Here is a 20,191-nt window from a genome sequence, read left to right as displayed (position 1 = left end):
TACCTATAAAAAATTTGAAATCACTATAATTTTAGCTTTTTAATAGTAATAGGAATCTATAATAACAAATTCAACATGCCAGCATTGTTTAAGTATATGTATAGCCTATACATCCTTAATATTTCTGTGATCATTTGTCCCGTGGAAAACAATTGTTTCAATCTTATCTGTCACCGAATGCAATTCTCTTCTGCATCATAAATATAACGTCCGCTCAGCCGCAATCTCAAATGGATGTGTTTTCCTTGCTACGATCATTCAAAGTATGACTGGTACGCAAGGCTTGTGACTAGGGATGGGATCAAATACCTCGCAAACGGGCTCGAATTTCGATTGATTGTGTTCAATGTCTCTGTAAGTACTTCGGAAGATAGTAACAGAACTCCTAAGTGATAAACAGAAGTAATACTTGCAAATATTCTCGAATTCTAGGCGAATAGATTCCAAAATTCTATAAATACGAGAAATTCTCCGATTTTTCTATTCATTACTTTTTAACTTTGAAAATCAATTATGTTGTTCTTTAATCTTCAGTTTAATTCAATATGTATAACTATGATTTCGTAATACATTCTCATAAATTAAGATACGTAGCCTACGATCTAATTGTAGGTTTCATTATCAGTAATGATAGCCACTATCCTTCTCCACGGCCACTCCTGTACCTTTAGAAAGAGTATTTTCAAAAGCAGGAAATATCACAGAGAAAGAAATAAAATGTTTAAACCGGCTATACAATTCTGATTTTCTAGATTCGAGTACAACTCACGAAATTCCTTTCAATATCGAAGTAGTTATAAATATTTTTGCGAAACTTATAAGTATTCATTCGCAGAGTCAATATCAGTTTGTATAAAATGAATACTTTTCGAAATATAATCATTAAAACATTATTGCTTTTAAGTACTAATCGAAACCCATGAGCTGCAAGTTTATTTAAATTGACTCGGATTCGAGAGTACATATTGGACTTGATCCCATCCCTACTTGTGATACTAACCGTCCCTTCGCATAAAGTACAACGGGACTCTTCATGGGCATCTCTACTTTCTATAAAAAAGCTATTTCTTCAAGGTCGTTCTCATGGAGGATAAAGCTATCTAGGCGTCGCGCCGCGTCGATTGCGGTTTTTTTCTGCCGATCGATCGACTCCACCCACGCTGTTCCCGCTATCCGTAGACAGGGAAAGTTTGCTACCCTTTGGAGCTGATAAAAAAATTATAGACGTCCCACAGGAGAGAAGAGGTTGCTTCGATTTTCTCGGCGATCCAGCAAAGATTGTATCGAAACTCTGAATTTATTGTACAAGAATTGTTTTATCATTTCAATACCGAGCTATAAGGAAATTTATCGTTATTTGCCCATCGATAACGAAATACAAACACGGAAGAATGACGGTCGTTCCGCAATTTCTAAACGGTTATCGCGATGAACGTCGTTCCAGCGATACAGTTTTCAACCGTAATCGTAAAACGTTACAGAATTACTTGTTCTCGTGGCACGTAGGCGCGGAATAAACTGTTACGCCATTCAGCGAGCGGAGAATGTATTTTCGTCGCGTTTATGTCGGACCAGCTCGATTCGACGAAACGCGAATCCGTGCATTTTGCATGGTCTTATGTGCTCGAGGGATGCGTTTATTCTGAGCGCGTAGGCCAGAGCGATGCCTTGAACCGGAAACGTGTCGCAGTCGGCGTTGATTGCGCGGAATATATCAATCTGAGGGTCGTCGCGTATTCATTCACGCGTACGCGTTAAGCGCCATCGCGTCGGATGAACGCCACTTCGGAGACGGCTTAATTAACCAGTTGACGCACGGTATCCGCGTTCATTTAAACGAGTCGCGACTCTCTTTCTGATTCCTAGAAAACTGGATTAAGAGTGAACCATGAAACAAGGTTTACCCCTAATTGAAATTTCCTGGATGAGATCAAACGTTCAGATATGCAAATTTTTAATACCTTTAATCACCTGACTTTGAATTATTCGATTGTAAAACACGAAACAGATGAATACAAATTAATCGCAATTGCGATGCAACGGAGAGACGTGAAACGTTGCAAACTGATGCATCGGTGTCGTCGCTTGTTTCGAGGCATTCAGCCTAAAATTATCAGAGCGCGTCGCGACGCTTTCCGACGCGGCCAACCGCGAGAAACGACAAAAAGGCAGATTCGCTGTGACAGAGGAAACAGTCCCTGTCCCTGCGGTTCCTCGAGAAAGTCGTTTATAGCGAAACGAAAAAGAAATGAGGGAATAACTTCTCACGAGAGTCCCGGAAGCGCGAGCCGTCGTGCCTCATTACTACGCGCGTTTCCCATTGCGACGACTAATTGCGACCCTCGCCCTATCTTTTTCTGTTCGCCGTTTCTCCCCTCGCTTACCTTCGGCAAATCGTGCGCATGTAACGAGGACTAGAGATAGAGCTTGGTCAAGGGTGAAATCGATTTCACTCGATAGAATTCTCAACGAGAATGAAAGTACAGTGGGATGTATAAACGTCGATTAATGGCAGCAATGAAAATTTCGTATATTATAAATCATGAGACTCTGGAAAATAATTAATTTCATCGCTGCCGGAGTTAATCAGAATGGAAGAATATGTGACAGAGGTTTATTACAAGATTCCTTGCTACAAACGAGACTCCGATAATAATACTTTTCTCCAGGCAGACACCACTCCCGTTCGCAACCCCGTTTTTCGAGCACCTATAAATACCGAGACGCGACCCAGTTTTCTTTTGAGGGGAAGGAACCAGAGACGTTGCCATAAACCAAAATTATCGTATGGCGTCATGGTTTGAAATGGGAGTAGCATACGTATAGAATTTGCGAAGGTCGCTTTGCCGAGACATGAGATCAGTGTGAAAAGGAACAAGAGTTTAAATTGAACTATGAATTGTATGAAAAACTGGAGCTACAGACTGCGTGTAACGTGCAACGAAGAAAGAGACGAGCTAATAATAAGTTATTTTGATTCCGGCGGAAGTTCCACGTCCTCGATCCTTCCTCCGGTCGGTCATCAATCGTGTCCGACGCTCCTCGCATTATAATTTACCCTGATGGCCCATTGTGCGTCCAAAACTTGTCGCTATTCGAAAATATTGTCTAATTTCGTCGGCTCTGGCCGCGTTGTACGCTGCTGTTCATCGGAATAATCGTTTCGCCGGCGGAAGCGCATTGAAAGGGATGGAAAAGTTGGAAACGGCTGGCGAATATATTCGGTTCGCGATGGACAACGATGAACGATCCGTCTGGTCGACGAGCCACGGGGTCGTTGTTCCGACATTTATTGTCCTCCCTCCTCTCTCTCTCTCTCTCACACACACACAGACACCAACCGCTCCCTTCTCTCCACCATCTATGTAATTGCGTGCGGGAAGAATAGCTCGCGGGATCATTGTCGCGATGCATTCTTTCGTTCTTAAAAAAAAAAAAAAAGATTTTCTGCTTTTCTAAGTGGAGAAGATTAGTTCCGTCGAGGCTTATCTGAAATTCCATCGAGAATCATCGACGACTCCGTACACGGACGATTTAGCAAAAAGCTGCTTTCCGGCGAAGAGGCATCGATTCTGCTTCGACTCTCTTTGACCTTTCGTCTAAGATTCCTGCGTGGGCAGTGCATCTCTTCGATTCCACGTGTACAGATATGCGTGTAATGTTCGAATCGAGGAAGTTTCGTTCCCGAACGTAGGTGGGAAACCGCGGAACGCATTATGTGCAAATAACGGAATCGGCTTACGAACCCTCCGTCCCCCTTCCCGTGGAGTTGCACGTGTTCACGGAGGAGCGAATTTAAAAACAATCTATTAATTGAACCGGCTCGTATCGTAAGTCACGACTTGATCAAAGGCGATTGGGACAAATCTGGGTCGGGGGTTAAAAGTTTAGACACGCCCGCATATCCGCAGAAGGCCGAGTCGATACCCACGACTGTTGAACAAAATCGTTCTTAAGCCTTTTCGTTATCTACCATCATTTTACACTTTAATTGATTACACTGGCACTTGCCTGCACGTTTACATATATGTATACTTTACATTTCCGGTGTTCCCGAAATCAACGGGTTATCGTATCGATCTCTAGATTGATATCGAACGGAGGGAGTGCTCCGTGTCGAGTACCGACCCGATTCTATCGCTACTGCGGAAGGAGAGACAGGAGCCACCCACACTTATGGAATTCCATCGCAATCGTCGTGTGGTATCGCCCCCAGTAGCTACCGTGTCGAATCAGTCGAATGTTTCCTGCGCTCTGTTCGCATGCGACGACTTATCACCTCGTGGATACGCCTGTACTGTACGCTATTACTGTATTTATATGTCCGCTATTACCACAAATTGAATTGCATCAGTGACCGTTTTACTACGCGCATCGTAAATTCGTAGCTACACTTCGTTGTATCAGTCGAACGATGTCAGCTCTGCATACTGTTAAGAATTCTTCGCCAGTCACGTTACACATCGGAATCAATAACGAAGTTTCGTAACAGAAATCAGAGTTATGAAACGACGTTCCATTCTGTCGCAGTTAGAAAAAAAATTGATGGACGCGTCTTCGAAAAAGATGGGAGACGTGTCGCTATGTGGACTGTGTACGACCGGGCGTCGTTTGCGACGGAAACAGTTACGGCCTTGACTCGTTAATTAAATTCAGCATAAATATTCATTCATTCGCTCGGAGGAAGTCCATAAAGGTATCGTCATCGTCGCTAGTTTCGTTCGATTCAACGGGAAGAGAAAACGTCCAGTGCGTCATCTCGCTTTCTGTCTATCTACGCTATGTGTTTCATCTAAAAAAGGTCGACAGTCTGCGGACTGTCAATTCTTTTATACGATTCTGTACGTCACTCGTTTCTGATTGCACTTCCTCAGAATAAACTGTGTGCACGTACAAAGTACTCGATTGATCATAGAAAACATTTTCGTCTTCAACACCTGTTGCACGAACGGTCAAAGGATTTTATTTTTAGACCAGCTTTCGAGATTCTTTATCATTCATCATTTTCTTGTGAAGCGTTCGAACATCGAAGATGTTAGAACATTTGCTAGACGCGAACAGAGCGTAGATTGAACGATTTCTAACGAGGTCACGAATAGGCTGGCGGTGGCAAAAGTGGATCGAAAAGGGGGACAGAGCCGCGATAGACGATGCGCGTTTAAGTAGTTTCATGCGTGTACGCGAGTAGCGTGCGTAATTACACGGGATCGCGTATACGCCCCCCAGAAACGTTTGATAAAAAGAGTTGATCGCGATAGAGCTACCGAGCAAACGCGGAGTTATTTCAAGCTCCGCCACACTTGAGATTCGAGGCCCTATACATAGCGGTCTCTTGAAAACTCGAGACTGCTCTTTTCAAGTCCCTTCTTCATCAGCCGGAGTTACTTAAACATTTCCTGGTAAACTCGAATTTCAGACATTGTTCTGTATACTGAATTTGACAAGGACAAAGGCTCAAGTGACATTATTCCTATTTTATGCCTCCACTTGTTGCGCAATAATTACAAGGAATAATCACGTGGTCCGTTCCACGGTTGGCTCGTTTACTACCCTAATAAGCAGAGGCCAACAAACCAAACAAATGAATTAACCTCCATTGTACCCGCGCAAAACACGCTCCGCTCCGAAGAAAGACAGAAGCGCGCACTCGTTAAAAGCCGTACGGTTAACACCGAAGCCGCCTTTAACAAGCGTTTCTATTATTCTCCCGGGTTTATTCTCACGGATCATTCAGACGAGGCGATCGACCAATCGTCCGACGACCTCACGGTCGCTCTTTCAACGCGTAACTTCTAATTACTATAGGGAATTATGCAAAATTACACTCTCGGCGATGAACTATTTCTGTATCTCTTTTCTCTCTCCGAACAGAGACAGACGAGGCAATGCATTCTCTTATTTCACTTTAATATATGCGCTGCTGTATAAAAGTTTGGAGCGCAAATGGATGAATCCGAGTTAAAAGGCGAGGAGCCCAGTTCTGTGAGTCAGTGCTTATTTTAGAACAATTAAGGGCCGGCGGACCAACTCGTGCATTAACCATGACGAAAGGTTTCAGCGTGACAACCGAGCACTTGTCGGTTGCATAATTCGCGCGCCGCCGACCAAACCACGTGTAATTATTTTCGAAGGGGATTCGAGAAAGTCGATTAGAGAGACAACGTGCACCCGGCTTAAATAGAACGCAACAGGTTCGACCCGATCAATTTCCATTTCTCTCTTACTGGCCACGTTGCGAGCAAACAGTTGCTCTTTTCGTTTATCAATCATTCTCGCGTATATTATATTCAATCGTGCCTCTTCTTACAGTCGGTCCAGTATCTTCAGTCTTCTCCCAAGTATTATTCACTCCCGAATTTAATGCTTGAGGGAGTTTCAGTTTATAACACTGCAGAGAGGGCGGAATGCTCGTTAACTGAATCCACGGGGAGGCATTCGGTTCTTGTTATGTAGCTTTGACTCCCGTCTCGAGATCCGAGAAGAAGCAGCGTGGCAACGCGGTTAATCGGCCGAGAAATCAAAGGGGCGTGCGTGGTACCTAATTCCTCCCGGTCTGTTCCTACGGATTTCGTCTGCTCCTCTTTGTGTCGCTCGGGGGTGACTTCACGGTACGAATAGAGCCACGAGAGTCGCGAGGGGTTGCGATTCCAGACACGGATGTAATTTTTCGAAAATGGATTAAACGCGTGTCTCGATGATCTTGTAATTTCATCCACGAAATAATCCATAAAGTAATCGATATCTTTTTAATATCGTTCTGATCTTAACCCAAATTCGACAAGGTTATACAGCATGAAACTCGATGCGAACGAGGTCAAATGGATGTCTGCAAACGGATTCTTTTCGAGCAGCGTTTGCAAGGGTCGAATCCACCCCTGTCGTTGTTGACGGAGCTCGCCAAGCGTCCTTCCCTGTGTGAATGGCCCACATTTCTTTGCACAATCGCGGAGCCACAGAGGGTGGCTGCGTTCCCTCGCGCAGGAACTCGCAAAAGAAAAGGGGTGGAAGGGTCCTTTTCAAGCGATGCGTCATTGTCACCGCGCTCCTGGTTCTCCCATTATTGCGTCATAATATTATACACCGCGACTTCCGTCGCGCAGATCGTTTGTTCCGCGTGCACCGTGAAAACGAAAACGAAGGGGTGGGCCACGTGCGACGACCGCGTTTTGTCCCCTTATTAAGCGTTTACACAAGCCGCACGTGCATCTCGTGCTCCTCAATATTTACGTCTATGCAGCGAGATAATCTCGCCTAAGGAACTCTAGTATTTTCAAAGAAAACATCTCGCGAACGTGATAAAACTGAAAGGGGTGCATGCACGAAATTAAGTTCACTTTTATGAGGCGGAACGGATCCTCGCATCTTTGATACCTGTTGCATTTAATAAAACGCACGGGGCTGTGAAACGGGATTGAGAGAGAACGAGCGCTGCGTACACGCAGAGCCGAACGCGGGACAAATGTAATGTAATTAGAGAGGAGCTGTAAACGATATCCGACACGAATCGGCGTGTCTTCAGGGATTTTTTAATGACGTCCCGGTGTGCCCGCGGTGCTAAATTTCCGGAATTAATGACGCGACGACGACGGTGCCACCAATTTCTTCGGGCTGCCGTATCGATTCCGATCGCGGGGAATTCTTCGAGAGCGCAGGTGCCGTGCTTGCAATATCAATGGAATCCCCCTCGTCTAATTATTCAAATTACCCGCCGCTTTGTAGCATTCTTAATCAGCCCCTTTGTCGGTGCTCTTCATCCCTTTTACATTTTAATTGAAAACCGTCGCATTTTTCTCTCAGTTAAACGTTCCTCGTTTCGCATTCCTTTTCGGCATTTTCCCTCTGCCGTTGTGCTCTTCGTTGTCGTTCAGACGGGAAAACACAGAGTTTACTCGTTGCCAAGCTACATCGTCGTGGAATCCGGTGTTTCTTTTGGGATTCCACGGATTCGTGTTGAGCACGCATTTACTCCAGACGCGGGACTACCGAAATAGACTTCCACTCGCAACAGTTTCCTTTCCGTCATCGGCGTTTCGATTGCACGCTTCGAAACGTTACTGTAACCCAGCGTGAAAACGCGTCCACCCTCGCCTCGGTTTTTAGAACCAATTTACGGAGCCCTTTAAATAGTAACAGCGCATATATCGCGGTCGTTGACGTCGAACCGAGGAATTATAAATTCCTGGTTTCTAATTTAGAAACAGTGCCAAATATAATCTGTCTTGTTATTATTTAAGAACTGAGAATGCAAACTACAATTATAAATCCCAGTACATCCAATTAAGATAGAAACGAACGAGGAAGTGATTTAATTTGAATTTATTGAAGATTCACATTCTGTTGTTAATTAGTTCCCATGCGAACTGAGGATCCTAGCGTATTTTCACACGGTTTCCGGTCACTGCCCGTGCGGCGCAAGGAATAAAGCGAGGAGATAGGTACAAGTCGCCGTGCCGCCGCCGCCGCCGCCGTGTCGTTTTTCTCGTTAGTGTGTCACGGTGCCGCTCCTAACTGTACAAGCTTCGTTGTTATGCAAAGAACATTTACTTGTCGGCGAATCGGCACGATTTCTACCTATGCTGTTGCTCCTGATCGGCCGTCTTCGTGCCTCGAGATCGCCGATAATAATCGAACCCCTCGAATCGCCCGTTTTATTTCCCGTTCACGATAATACATTTCGCAGAGGTGCGTCGACCGTTCGTTGCACTTTTCATCGGGCGAACTTCCTGCCCAGCCTTGTCACAGTAAATGTCACTACCGTAAAGTTCAGCCTGCTTTGACAACACTTAAAAACCAAGCGGATCTTCAAATTCTTTCATTCTCTATTCTTTTATATTTTTAATTAAAAAAACAATATCGTAAGATAAATAATTTGTACTTTGTCGTTGTTTACTATAAAAATTTCTGCATCTGCATGAGATGCTATGCATGCACGAGGATCTAATTAAATATTTCATGTTGAAGGCGGTTTAATACGTTGTAAGTTGGCTACAGACGTAAGGCGCAAGGCACAATGAATACTAAACGCTTTGTAGGTAGCTGCGATCGTGTGTTGTAATCCGAGCGAGACAATTTTAGAATCATTGTTCCCCTGTTTTAACTAAAACCGTTTCGTGGAAGGGAATCGGGATTGTTGTTTCGACTCCGCGGTTTTAAGGATCCGCGTGGGCGCCGAAGGTCTCCCCGAGATCTCCACGGGAGACGCCAGAAATTCGCGAAATATTTATAGAACGCAGCTGTAGAATCGTTCGCTGTTTCGTGCCATGTAAGCTTCTTAGCTTCGATGTAACGGTGCGAAAAATCCGGAGCGAAACCGTGGCGTGGGCCGCGACGGTGGGAAAAATTGTTACCATTAACGGTACACTGGTGCCGTCCCGTGAATTCACAATCCACTGTCAGCTTTGTTCTTCAGATAATAAAGAAGACGCTTCTTCTAGAATTAATTGTTATATTGATGTCGGTTGTCTGATCGCAAGCGACGCAGCGGCGCCTGTTTGGAATTTTTCTTCGGTAACGAGTCGGTGGCGAATTATTTCCGTGTATATTAATAAGGTGTCGGAAAAATCATTAGAAGACTCAAAAAACGAGATCTTAGGAATTTTCGTCTAACTATTTAGACCTCATGGGAAACTAGCACATGTTAATTGAAATCGAGGGTGCTCTTATTGTTAGACGATTCTATCAGTCCAATCAGCTATGGTAAAATCTATCGGGGATCCAAGTTCCCAGCGAACAGCCTAAGGATCATCTTACTTCCGGAGGAAAATTAATTACTGCCTCGCAGTTTCGTATAAGAATTGTATAAACTACACGAATTTGAGAAAGTCAAACGGAAAACTAATCGGTTTTCCTGATGGAAGTAGAATTTCACACCCCGTAGCAACATGTGGTTGGTAGAACAGTCGGCTCGATGAGCGACGTTCGGACCGAAGACGAGAATGTCACGGATTTCGGTAGTCGTTAAACCGAGCGAGGACAGCTGTGAAAATTTGTTTTTGAACGGTAGTGCACGTGTTTCCTCGAACCGCAGAAACGGACCCGGGTCCCCCACCCGGGTTTCGAGAGGCCTGGGCGAGGGATGAAACCCTTGAGCCGTCCTGCCGACACCCTTGTCGACGTCTTCTCGTACACAAGGGGTTGTCTCTCCTCTCGGGTGCTCTTACGAGAGCGGTCCGCTCGTGCGGGAGAATGGACAAAGGGTTGGGGACGTGCAAATATCTTCGACTGCGTACACGCGTGCGGAGACATACAGCCAGCCTCCGAGTCAATTCTCAGAGGCGGCTATTGTGAGTGTCGGGACGCGAAATCGAAGGGAAGGGAAGAGCGGAAGTCTTTTGAACATTTTTAGTCGCCACTCCCTTTCGGAGATTTTATCGCAACAGTTACTCTCTCCGGGAGAGCGTAATTAGTAGATACCTTGGCTCTTCCCGGCAATTACACAGTCCCTGGGGTGTAATGGTATTCCGATTCACGGTGTCTCGGGGTGCGAACGGAGGGGTGCAAGAATCGAGCAATCTGTTTCGCTAAACTACGTCCCGAGAAAATTATTCAAACGATCCCCACGGTATAAAAATCGCCGCTTGAGAGACATAAAATACGTATACTTCGCATTCCTGTCACTTATTTGAGACAACAAATATGATAATGGCGAGGTGGAAATTGAATAGTAATAAGTTTAGGCGTAAAGGAACGCAAGTAGAACGCGTGGGACTGCTTGGCAATCATTAAGTCGAACGTACGTAAAACGTGGGCCCGGACGGAGTTCGTCGTGAAACTCTGACGCACATGTCCCGGATACGGGGTCCGAAAGAAAAACAGAGAAAACGGCTCGAGTCGTCGCCGTCGTCGTCGCGGCTGCGGTCGGGGACTTGGGAAGTCGTACATTCGCGACCGCAGGAGAAATTAAATCTACGGAGTTATCGCGCGGAATTCACCGAGTCCAGTTAACGATCCATCCAACAGACCTGCAAAAAGGAATATACGATGCGAGAAAGAAAAGATTCTGCAGAATAAATTCGTTTCACTTTTTTTTTTTTCTTCGAAAGCGAAGATGTAAAATGAAATCGCTGCACTCTTGGCACCACGCTGGGCTTTATTACAAAAACGAATATACGTAGCTGAGCGCTGTGGTAAATTCTGAAGAGATTAGATGCCAAATGAATTCGATGCGCTTGTACAGTGGATTTTATCATTATTTCTGTGTTCCAATCGAGGGTAGATCGGATGCATCCAGATAATATAATCTTCCCCAACGTTATAGGGGCGTTTCTCTATTTCCTGGATCGCGAAACGGTCAAAGGGGCCGACGATGGAGGCAATAAACACGCTTCCACGTCTCGTTGGATCCTCATTGATAAATTGACCTTTAAGGAGCATTAAACAATCGACCCCCTACGGCAATCGACCAATCGACTGTGTCCATTCTCGTCACACCAGCGAATTAACCGTTCAAATAAAAATTATATTTCTTTTTCAATTTGTTTGCAGACATCGCGATAGATTGGTCGGATCACGCTCTATGGTGGCCCGAGAGGAATCACTGGCTGACAAGAACGAGGAGCACCCTGGACCAGTATGGCGTTGCAGCGGATGCCTTCTTGCATTTCACTCCCATGCACAAAACTCTGCGAGTCCAATTGCCGGACATGCGATGTCTCGATTGCAAAGTCGACTTCTCCGTAAAGACGTTCAACGCGGTGATCAACTTGTGCAAGGAATTGGGTAAGCATCTTTTTTTAAAGATGACTAGGTGCCAAATTGATGAGATCGAAGTTTATTTCGAGTTAACGCGAGTTTATCGCAGCGGCTGAGGTCGACGTTTTAAAACGAGATGCGAGATTCCGAGAGGCGCAGGCGGCGGCGACGGCGGCTCACGCGACACGTGAGCCGTGACGGGTGCTAATTAGTCTCGATAATGAAATAAAATTGTTAAATTCCCAGTCACGCGAAGGTCGCCGGGATCCTCCGCGCTCCTAACGGGTCGCGTTTTTAATCAAGGAAGTGGCACTCGCTCGCCGCGATATTAAAACCGCTATACCAAAAATTATCTCAAAAACGTTCGTTGTTATTTCGCTAATTAATCGATCCTCGGTTTCACGCGGCGGGAATTGCGAAAACTCGTTAACTCGTTTACTCGTTACATACGTATCCTCGTTTTTTTGTCGCGAACAGATGACCTCGCCGATAGCCTGCCTCATGTCACAGTCGCGAATAGACGTGGCAACACGCGAACCTCTCTCCAGCAGATAAATTGCTCGAGGAACATTTTGCAAAATGCACGCGTTTGAATAATCAATTAATGATTCGGATGACATTTACTGTCGATCCGATTAAAATTCTGGATTTGCAATGGTTCAGGAATCAGACATCCGGAAGAGCTGTCGTTCTGCAAGCCGCTGGAGCCGAACCACCTCAAGTACAATTTGAAAGATCTTCCGGCGAAGAAGAAGATCGAGAGCCAGAAGAACGGTTGGCACGTCCCGGCGGACACGAACACGTTCATCCCGGTGAGCCAGAGTCCCCGGGGATCCACGGGTAGCCTGGATCAGAGCAGCCCGTTCATGTGCGCGCCGGTCACGCCCAACAACAGAAATCACAGCACGCCGATCAGCTCTCCGGTCTCGGTAAGCATGAGCGCTCTGCGATCAGTTTCAAAATCTCATTCGTTACGGTCAGCATAAATACGTCGAATATTAAAAACTGTCCGTTGCGGCGCGTACCATTGCATAGAAATTGTCAGATCGCGGCACTGCTCGAACGAGATAAGATCAGAGGTACCAGGACCTGTTATGGTAATAAATAATCACGACGATCGGGCGAGGGCTATGATTTATCGATATCGGCCTATCATTACCGTCGCGCGGTGCCGTTCATCATCAGAAAACTAATTTCTTTCTCGCCCGTTCCGTTTCCCCATTAACCATGTTTATCGCCCGACGAGCGTGATCGTGATCTCATTCTGGTTTCAGCAAACCGGTACTTGGAAGAGGAACAACAACTCGTCTGGTTTCGGTAGCACGGGCTCGTTCAACGCTAACAACAGCACGACGAGCCTGGAGGTGTTGAACGGAGGATTATCAGAATCCTTGGCGCAGAGTCCGACGTCGATCTCGCCAGAAGTACGGTCGAAGTTAATTAGGCCGAAGAATTTAGTGGAGAGAGCAAGGATGAACGTGGCTTGGCTCGATTCCTCTCTGTCGATCATGGAGCAGGGAATCCGCGAATTTGACACGCTCAGGCTTAAGTTCAAGTTCTACTCGTTCTATGACCTGAACCCGAAAACCGACGCCGTCAGGATCAACATGATTTACGAGCAAGCGAAGTGGCAGCTGCTGGCCGAAGAGATCGACTGCACCGAAGAAGAGATGCTCATGTTCGCAGCGTTGCAGGTACACGTTCATTTTCAACGATGCCAAGTTATGGCGACGAGAGGAATTTATTTTGTATACAAAAATCTGCAGCCTCTTTAGACTCGTAGATCTATCGACCGAACATGCTTATTAGCAATTGGCTAGAATTCGCGATGGGCCAGCTGGTCCATCGTTTACGCGAGTATTTTCACGATCCAAACATCCGTGCCGCTTTACGTATACATATGCGTCCGGAGTGTGTAAACGAAAATAGGCCGACGCTGACACCGGGAGATCAGGATTATTGGAACGCGTAAAAATAGAAGCCTGATCCTAGCGTTTGTCCAATTAAAGACATTCGATCCCGGCTGTGCGTCGGCGCCCCCGCATGCAAATCTAGTTTTCTTCAGCCGAGATAACGCGTTTTATTACGCCTACCGGTTTTTCTCGAATAGAACCGTTTATTTCGTAATTAAGAGAATACGAGATATTTGTATTTGTATCCCAGGTGCAAGTAAATCTGCAGGCCAGTGTGCCGCAGCCGAGCTGCTACGACAGCAATGGGGCTTCGTCGCCGGTCGAGGACGACATAGACGCAGCCTTGACCGATCTCCAAGTAACCCTCGAAGGGAGCAACATCGGCAATGGACCCAGCGACATCACCCAGGTCCCTGAACTGTGCGATTTCCTGCGTTTCCTCAAGCCGAAACGTTTCACTTTGAAAGCGTTCAAACGTTACTGGGTCACCTGCAGAGATCTACAGTTGAGGCTTTATAAAACTCGCGAGGAGACCAACAGCGAGTCTCCTGCCCACGTGATCAATTTGCGTGGATGCGAGGTCACGCCCGACGTCCATCTGTCGCAAGGACGGTACGGTATCAGGTTGGAGGTGCCTAGTGCCGAGGGCATGACCGAGATGTGGATCAGATGCGACAACGTGAGTGAAGAATCGAATAAATCTTTCATCGTTAGAGACCGATCATGGAAACGAGAGATAATATCGTTTGGATTCTCTGTCGGTTCTGTTACAGGAACAGCAATATGCTAAGTGGATGGCGGCGTGCAGACTCGCTGCCAAAGGACGCTCCCTCGCAGACGCCTCGTACGAAAGCGAGGTGAACAGTATAACGGCCTTCTTGCAGTTGCAGAGGCCCGCCCCCGCACCAGCGATAAATCCAAATGCTCTCGACATCGTACCAGAAGACTACGTCGCTCCCAGATTCGTAAAGAAGTTTAAGGGGAAGGTATGTTCTCTCTCTCTCTCTCTTTCATTCGTTTTAATAAATTCACTCATTGTTTTCTTGAAAATATTGACATTTCATTTTTTTTTTCATAGTTGGTCCAACGAATTCTGGAAGCTCACGCCAACGTGAAGGATTTGTCACTGATAGAAGCCAAGCTGAATTACGTCAAAGCTTGGCAGTCCCTGCCGGAATACGGGATTTCGTTATTCGTAGTCCGGTTCACTGGGAAAAGCAAGGACGAACTCCTGGGAATTGCGAACAACAGGCTGATGCGAATGGAGCTGCACAGTGGCGATCATTTGAAAACTTGGCGATACAACACGATGAAGGTAAGTGGGAATGATTCGTCGTCTTGTATCAAACATTTTTCAATGTAATTGATAATGTTCTCGTTTGTTTAGGCATGGAACGTGAATTGGGAGGTGAAGCACATGATGGTTCAATTCGAGGAGGAAAGTATTATCTTCGAGTGCCAATCTGCCGATTGCAAAGTCGTTCACGAGTTCATCGGAGGGTACATATTCCTCTCGATGCGATCCAAGGACGCGAATCAAACGCTGAACGAGGAAATGTTCCACAAACTGACGGGTGGATGGGTTTAAGATGAAGAAGAAGTCTGATCTGAGAATGCTTGATTGACATATGTAAAAAAAATTACTTAAATCTATCTCTAGACCTCATTATAGTATTTGTAAATAGAGAAATCGTATCGAAGCGCTCGTGAAGAGTGCACTTTCTTCGATTCCGCGTTAGAACTGATTAACAGGAATATGCTTAGTCTTCATGAAAGTTTTGCATCGGAACGATTCGCAGTTGAACGAAACACACGTAAGAAGCTAAAATCGCGCTCTTTTCTATTTCTATACGCGACATGTTTAATTAAGATGACAAACGAAATAATACCTATTCTTACAACGATAATCATGTTACACCTTGTAGCAACCTCGTTAGATGATAATAATTTTGATCATTTTTTACTTCATCGCCGAGTCGATCTCGTTCGGGTTCTAATAACATATTGTACGTGTATTTTTTAACATCAGGGGGTGCTATCGCCGGCCGAGATTGACTCAGTTTTTATTATTAAATCGTGTAAATTATTTGTTGTTTTTAATGTAAACTATATATGAAAAAATATTTCCTTCTACCGTTACACATTATGTATCTACTTATACAGTATAATTGTAGACGCCGCGGGCGTGTAATCAAAAAAATGATAGTTTTGTATATTAATAGAGACTAGATGTACAATAAACTTAATTATTATCACCGAGTTTCTTATTCACCCGTACTTACAGATAACCACACGTCCTTAAAATAGAGTAATATCCTTTATTAAAGTATCCGTTAGTAAAAACCATGTATAGATCAACAATAATCGTGAAAATAAAGTAAGAAAGAAAAATGCATTGTACAAATCTGTGTCTCTCGTGCGTTGCGAAGAACGTGTCCAGATTTTATCTCGCCACCTCGCTCAACCGTTCGACCGTTCGACGTACGAACGACCGCTGTGGTTCATCCCTGGTTGGTGGTCCGTGGTATTAAAATCGTCTCACTCGACGGCCGACAGCTGTGTATCTTTCCCCGCGTTGTCCGTAGACTTCACGGCGTTACCATGATTTTGATTGTCCGAATTCTTGAACGATGGCAGACCTCTCAGTACTACAGGTATATTGCAACCGCCAGCAGCCCCGGCTCCGACCATGTTCCCACCGCAAGTCTTGACGCGGATTCAAAACGTGAAAGATGAAATTATCTTTCCACGTCGTCGACGGTTCCTATTCGTATAATGCTATTTTCTGATTCTACCATTTCATTTGTAAGTAATAGCATTATACGAATAGAAACCATCGCTATGAATTACCTGAGCGTGGATAGGCGGTGCTGAGTGTACCAAACGTCCGGTGAGAGATCCAGGCTTCTCTTTCTTGGTCCTGACCCATTCGTGGCCCAGGACCCTCTCCAACGTTAGCCTCAAGGTGATGTCCGGCTCCAAAATGTGTTTAACGATGCTCTTGGCTAACGCGGACACAGTTTCCCGCACCCTCGAGCGAAACATCCAGTTCCTCGACATCTGATCCTTCAACAGCTTCTTCAAGTTCGAGTCGTCGAAGGGCATCGTACCGTTTAACATGATGAATAAAATTATCCCGAGGGACCAGACGTCGGCCAGCTTCGGGTTGTAGGGGGTGCCGAGGACGACTTCCGGCGCAGCGTACGCCGCGGAACCGCAATAAGTCTCGCTCAAAACGCGCCTACCATCGTGGTCGATGCAGAACCGGGCGAACCCGAAGTCGGCGAGCTTTACGTTGAACTTCCTGGACAGCAGGATGTTCTCGCATTTGAGATCGCGATGGGCGATGTTCTTCCCGTGTAAATAATGCAGACCGGAAGCCATCTGCCTGAACCAGAGCTTCGACTGCTGCTCCGGCACCACACCGTTCCTTTTTATAAAGTCCAGGAGGTCACCGTTGTCGGCATAGCGCATGAATATGAACACTCTTGGACCGCGCTGCAGTATGCTGTGTACCTTTTAGTTATTTATTTATTTTTTTTTAAATTCGATCATAATGCGTTTATGCAAAACGAGACTATCCGCGATTCGTTTGAAAGAAGATTTTTGCCAATGATTGGGTGTCGTTACTTGAATGATATGCGGATTTTCGATCTTCGTAAGGATCTCGAGTTCACGGGGAAAAAACTTGTTCAGGAAATCGAGGGGCGCTTTCTCTTTGTCGAATATCTTACAGGCTAATCGCAACTTCTTGGAGCTCGTACCATCCACGTACTCAGCCAGGTGCACGGTCGCATACGAGCCCTGACAAGTATACGAAGTTTAAATCCGAGTTCGCCTTCGGGGATAATTATTATTCCCGCGAAACGGACGACGTATAAAAAGTAAGTATGAAGAACGCGCGAAAGGGAGCGGTCGTTTAAAAAAAAAAAATATTTAAGAAAAATGAGAGCGCGTAACGTCGCGGGATAAACGTAGGGTGCGGAACGATGACGCAGAGGCAGGAAGGCAAGCAGGGAAAGGTTAACGAACTAGAGAAGAATACGGGATTGGGGGTGAATAACCTGTCCGATCTTTTTGCCAATAAGATAGCCCCGCTGCTCAAGAGCGTTCACCTCCGAATTTCGGGGGCTGAGTCGCGTGTCCATGCCAGTGGATCTTCATTGGATTTCCGATCCTGTGATAACAGATTAACTGATTCTGATTCTTCTTCTTCTTCTCTTCCTCCTCCTCGCGCACACGTGTCTCTCACCTCCGTTCCTCTCGCGGTTTCCCTTGGAGCTTCAGTGAAATGGCACAAGCCTATTCTCTCGTTTCCCTCTTCGATACGTCTGCCCGCACTCTTCCTTCGCGAGAACGTGCGTTTTTTCGATATCAATTTTGTCGCCACAGCTGCAGTTCGCGCTCCGTTCAGGAGCCGAAGGACGCCTCGTTGTGTGTCACGTCGATAAACCCGAGTCGGGGATCAGTTTCGTCATTTCAAATGGCTGCGTGTACTAGAATTTTGAGCGTCGAGACCAGCTTGTACCTGGTACAGAACGGGGCAGAAGAAAAGATCCGTGTCTCATTCGAACACAGCCATTATATTGAAAAACAACGAGCGAGCGCGATCTCGCCAGAATTCGATTTGATTTTCAATCACATTCAGATTATACACATCGCAGATACAGATAGATCTTGAGAAATTATAATTTAATTCTGAAATACAAAGTTCTATTGCTAATTAAAGCTGTCGGTAGGCCTCGCAAAGAACCACAAGAATGATCGTGTAAAAATAATATAAATAAGCTTTACTATTTAGAATGGTGATTTCAACTTCGGATGCAGAACAATCTCCTCTGCAAGTATAGTTAACCATAGTACCATAAATCAACTCTAAAAAAGTTCTGAATTTCTTATTGCTGCTTCTATTTTGTGAATATCTCCACAATTTTGATTCTGATAGGAATATAGTTTAAGTTAGTAGCTACGTGAACGCTTTTGCCTAAGTCGGATGTGTTTCTATCCGCGCAAAAATTCAAGTTTTAAATAAAATTTTTTATTTAACTTTATTATTATACATTGCATAGAAACTGATTACGCGGCAGGATCGTCACCCTTGGTAGTTCGCGTATAAATCAATTGTGCATGGTGTTGCACAACTTGCTTTATCAGTCCTTTTTGTTGCAATTCGATCAGGGCTCTCCTAGCGAGAGATCCACGGATCTTGAGCCTTTCACTCACGATTGATGGTGTAATCAGTTTATACTGTGGCACTTCCTTAAGTAGCTTTTCGTATGTGCTTTTGTCAAACAGTACTTGGTTGTTCAACTTATCACGTACTTTTCCTTTGGACCATTTCTGCAATTGAGAAGAAAAAGAACGATATTTAAATCCTTCGTCGAACTAGAATTTATCAGGAAAACATTTAACATTTTGTATCAGTCTCATTAAATCAGTTTTTTGCTTCCAGGATTTGTCAAGATTAATGTGATCATCATTAAAGATTAATTGAGTAATCAATTGTAGATACAATAGGTTGACACGAACCTTCTTTTTGGCCTTGCCACCAGATCCTCCTTCCTTTTTCTTCTGTGTCTTTTGTGGCTGTTTCGAAGAACCCTTGGTATCTTTTTTAGGCGGCTGTAAAATAAAATTAAATCTACACTTGTTTGTCTTACGCACTGCATCTACTTTTAACAGGTTTCAATCAAAGGGAAGAACTTTCCTATCGTTTAATTCAGAGGTTTTCATTTTGATAACTCGGTCGAAGAAAATACTAGCTTAGAAAAAGTAAACTTAAATTATTGGCAGTGAAAGTTCTGCAATTTATTTTTATATGGTGTCTCAAAGGTATCAGCAAAACATCGAAGCTAATGAAAAGTGTGGAATTGCCATTATAGAGAATTCTAATTTATTGATAAGGAAAGTAATTGATAAGAAACGTCTTCTTTCTCTGAAGAAGGTTAAAATATATTTTGATGTAACAGTGATAAATTAAAATGTCTCGGTTATACTGTATACACCATGTGGTCGTAGGTTATACACTCAATCACGTGTACAATTTACGATGAAGTTGCAATTTACATAAGATACACTGCACCATACGAGAAACGAATTTCTGTTACACTCACGAGAATGCCTCGAGCAGACGTAATTAATGACAGAATTAAAACTTTCTTTCTCAAATACTCACCATGGTGGCTGCCTACTCGGAAAGAAACAGAAAGAGGAAGTTCAGAAATCGCCATGTTCAATTTGAACTCTGTAACAACATCCGATGACAATGCAGCCAACAAAAGTCAACCTCCTGCCACGCGAAGCTTCGATCTCGACGAAATTTAAAATTCTAAAAATCGGATCCTACGCCCGATTTATACATATCACAGAGGAAATATAATTTACATTTAATATCAAAGTAATGCAGTAATGCTGCTTTGGATTATATTTATTCAAGGATCGCGAAATAAAAATTTTAAGATGCCTTTTTATTAATTTATTAGTCAGAAATATTCACTTTTACAATAAATTAAATTCGAAAGAGATGATACTGATTTCAATAGCAACCCGACTCGAACATTAATTTCAAGTAGCTACTAAATAACATT

At 44.6% G+C, this 20,191-nt stretch overlaps 3 protein-coding genes across 6 annotated transcripts in view; 1 reads left to right on the top strand and 2 right to left on the bottom strand.

The window, feature by feature from the left end:
• Nucleotides 1–15,859, top strand: part of LOC108626294 (unc-112-related protein) — a 30,487-nt gene extending 14,628 nt beyond the window's left edge. The window contains exons 2-8 of the mRNA XM_018026885.1: nucleotides 11,485–11,718; nucleotides 12,355–12,620; nucleotides 12,966–13,385; nucleotides 13,855–14,283; nucleotides 14,378–14,590; nucleotides 14,683–14,919; nucleotides 14,992–15,859. Coding sequence (XP_017882374.1) covers nucleotides 11,485–11,718; nucleotides 12,355–12,620; nucleotides 12,966–13,385; nucleotides 13,855–14,283; nucleotides 14,378–14,590; nucleotides 14,683–14,919; nucleotides 14,992–15,192 — 2,000 coding nt within the window. The 3' untranslated portion in view covers nucleotides 15,193–15,859. The remainder of the gene's footprint in view (nucleotides 1–11,484; nucleotides 11,719–12,354; nucleotides 12,621–12,965; nucleotides 13,386–13,854; nucleotides 14,284–14,377; nucleotides 14,591–14,682; nucleotides 14,920–14,991) is intronic.
• Nucleotides 15,860–15,902: 43 nt separating this feature from the next.
• On the bottom strand, nucleotides 15,903–18,528 carry Tssk (Testis-specific serine/threonine kinase). Of its 4 annotated transcripts, none has more exons than XM_026814708.1 (4): nucleotides 17,669–18,528; nucleotides 17,235–17,408; nucleotides 16,455–17,120; nucleotides 15,903–16,310 (listed from the first exon to the last, which is right to left on the bottom strand). In XM_026814708.1, the coding sequence occupies exons 1-4, from the start codon at nucleotides 17,750–17,752 to the stop codon at nucleotides 16,143–16,145; spliced, it is 1,092 nt and encodes a 363-aa protein (XP_026670509.1). In that variant the 5' UTR covers nucleotides 17,753–18,528; the 3' UTR covers nucleotides 15,903–16,142. The 4 variants fall into 4 exon arrangements, with proteins under 4 accessions (XP_026670509.1, XP_026670508.1, XP_026670507.1 ...); XM_026814707.1 differs by lacking the exon at nucleotides 17,235–17,408 and having other exon boundaries at nucleotides 17,669–17,804; nucleotides 17,857–18,528; XM_026814706.1 differs by lacking the exon at nucleotides 17,235–17,408 and having other exon boundaries at nucleotides 17,669–17,798; nucleotides 17,857–18,528.
• A 92-nt stretch (nucleotides 18,529–18,620) lies between these two features.
• RpS25 (ribosomal protein S25) lies at nucleotides 18,621–19,861 on the bottom strand. The gene is made up of 3 exons (XM_018026888.2): nucleotides 19,780–19,861; nucleotides 19,134–19,226; nucleotides 18,621–18,944 (listed from the first exon to the last, which is right to left on the bottom strand). Exons 1-3 carry the CDS (start codon nucleotides 19,780–19,782, stop codon nucleotides 18,681–18,683), a joined length of 360 nt encoding a protein of 119 aa, XP_017882377.1. The 5' UTR covers nucleotides 19,783–19,861; the 3' UTR covers nucleotides 18,621–18,680.
• Between the last annotated feature and the right edge of the window lie 330 nt (nucleotides 19,862–20,191).

The sequence above is a fragment of the Ceratina calcarata genome, unplaced genomic scaffold, assembly GCF_001652005.2.
Source record: "Ceratina calcarata isolate Rehan_Ccalc_2016 unplaced genomic scaffold, ASM165200v1 scaffold393, whole genome shotgun sequence".
In the NCBI taxonomy this organism is placed as follows: domain Eukaryota; kingdom Metazoa; phylum Arthropoda; class Insecta; order Hymenoptera; family Apidae; genus Ceratina; species Ceratina calcarata.
This window is presented reverse-complemented; position numbering and strand designations above follow the sequence as displayed.

Bases quoted from the DNA above. Each gene is read 5' to 3' on its own strand.
- Tssk (XM_026814708.1), bottom strand. From the start codon at position 17,752: ATGGACACGCGACTCAGCCCCCGAAATTCGGAGGTGAACGCTCTTGAG. The intron at 17,409-17,668 runs GTTATTCACCCC...TATACTTGTCAG, and splicing joins TTGGCAAAAAGATCGGACAG to GGCTCGTATGCGACCGTGCA. The intron at 16,311-16,454 runs GTAATTCATAGC...ATCCGCGTCAAG, and splicing joins CACCGCCTATCCACGCTCAG to ACTTGCGGTGGGAACATGGT.
- RpS25 (XM_018026888.2), bottom strand. The intron at 18,945-19,133 runs GTTCGTGTCAAC...TCTCAATTGCAG, and splicing joins GTGGCAAGGCCAAAAAGAAG to AAATGGTCCAAAGGAAAAGT.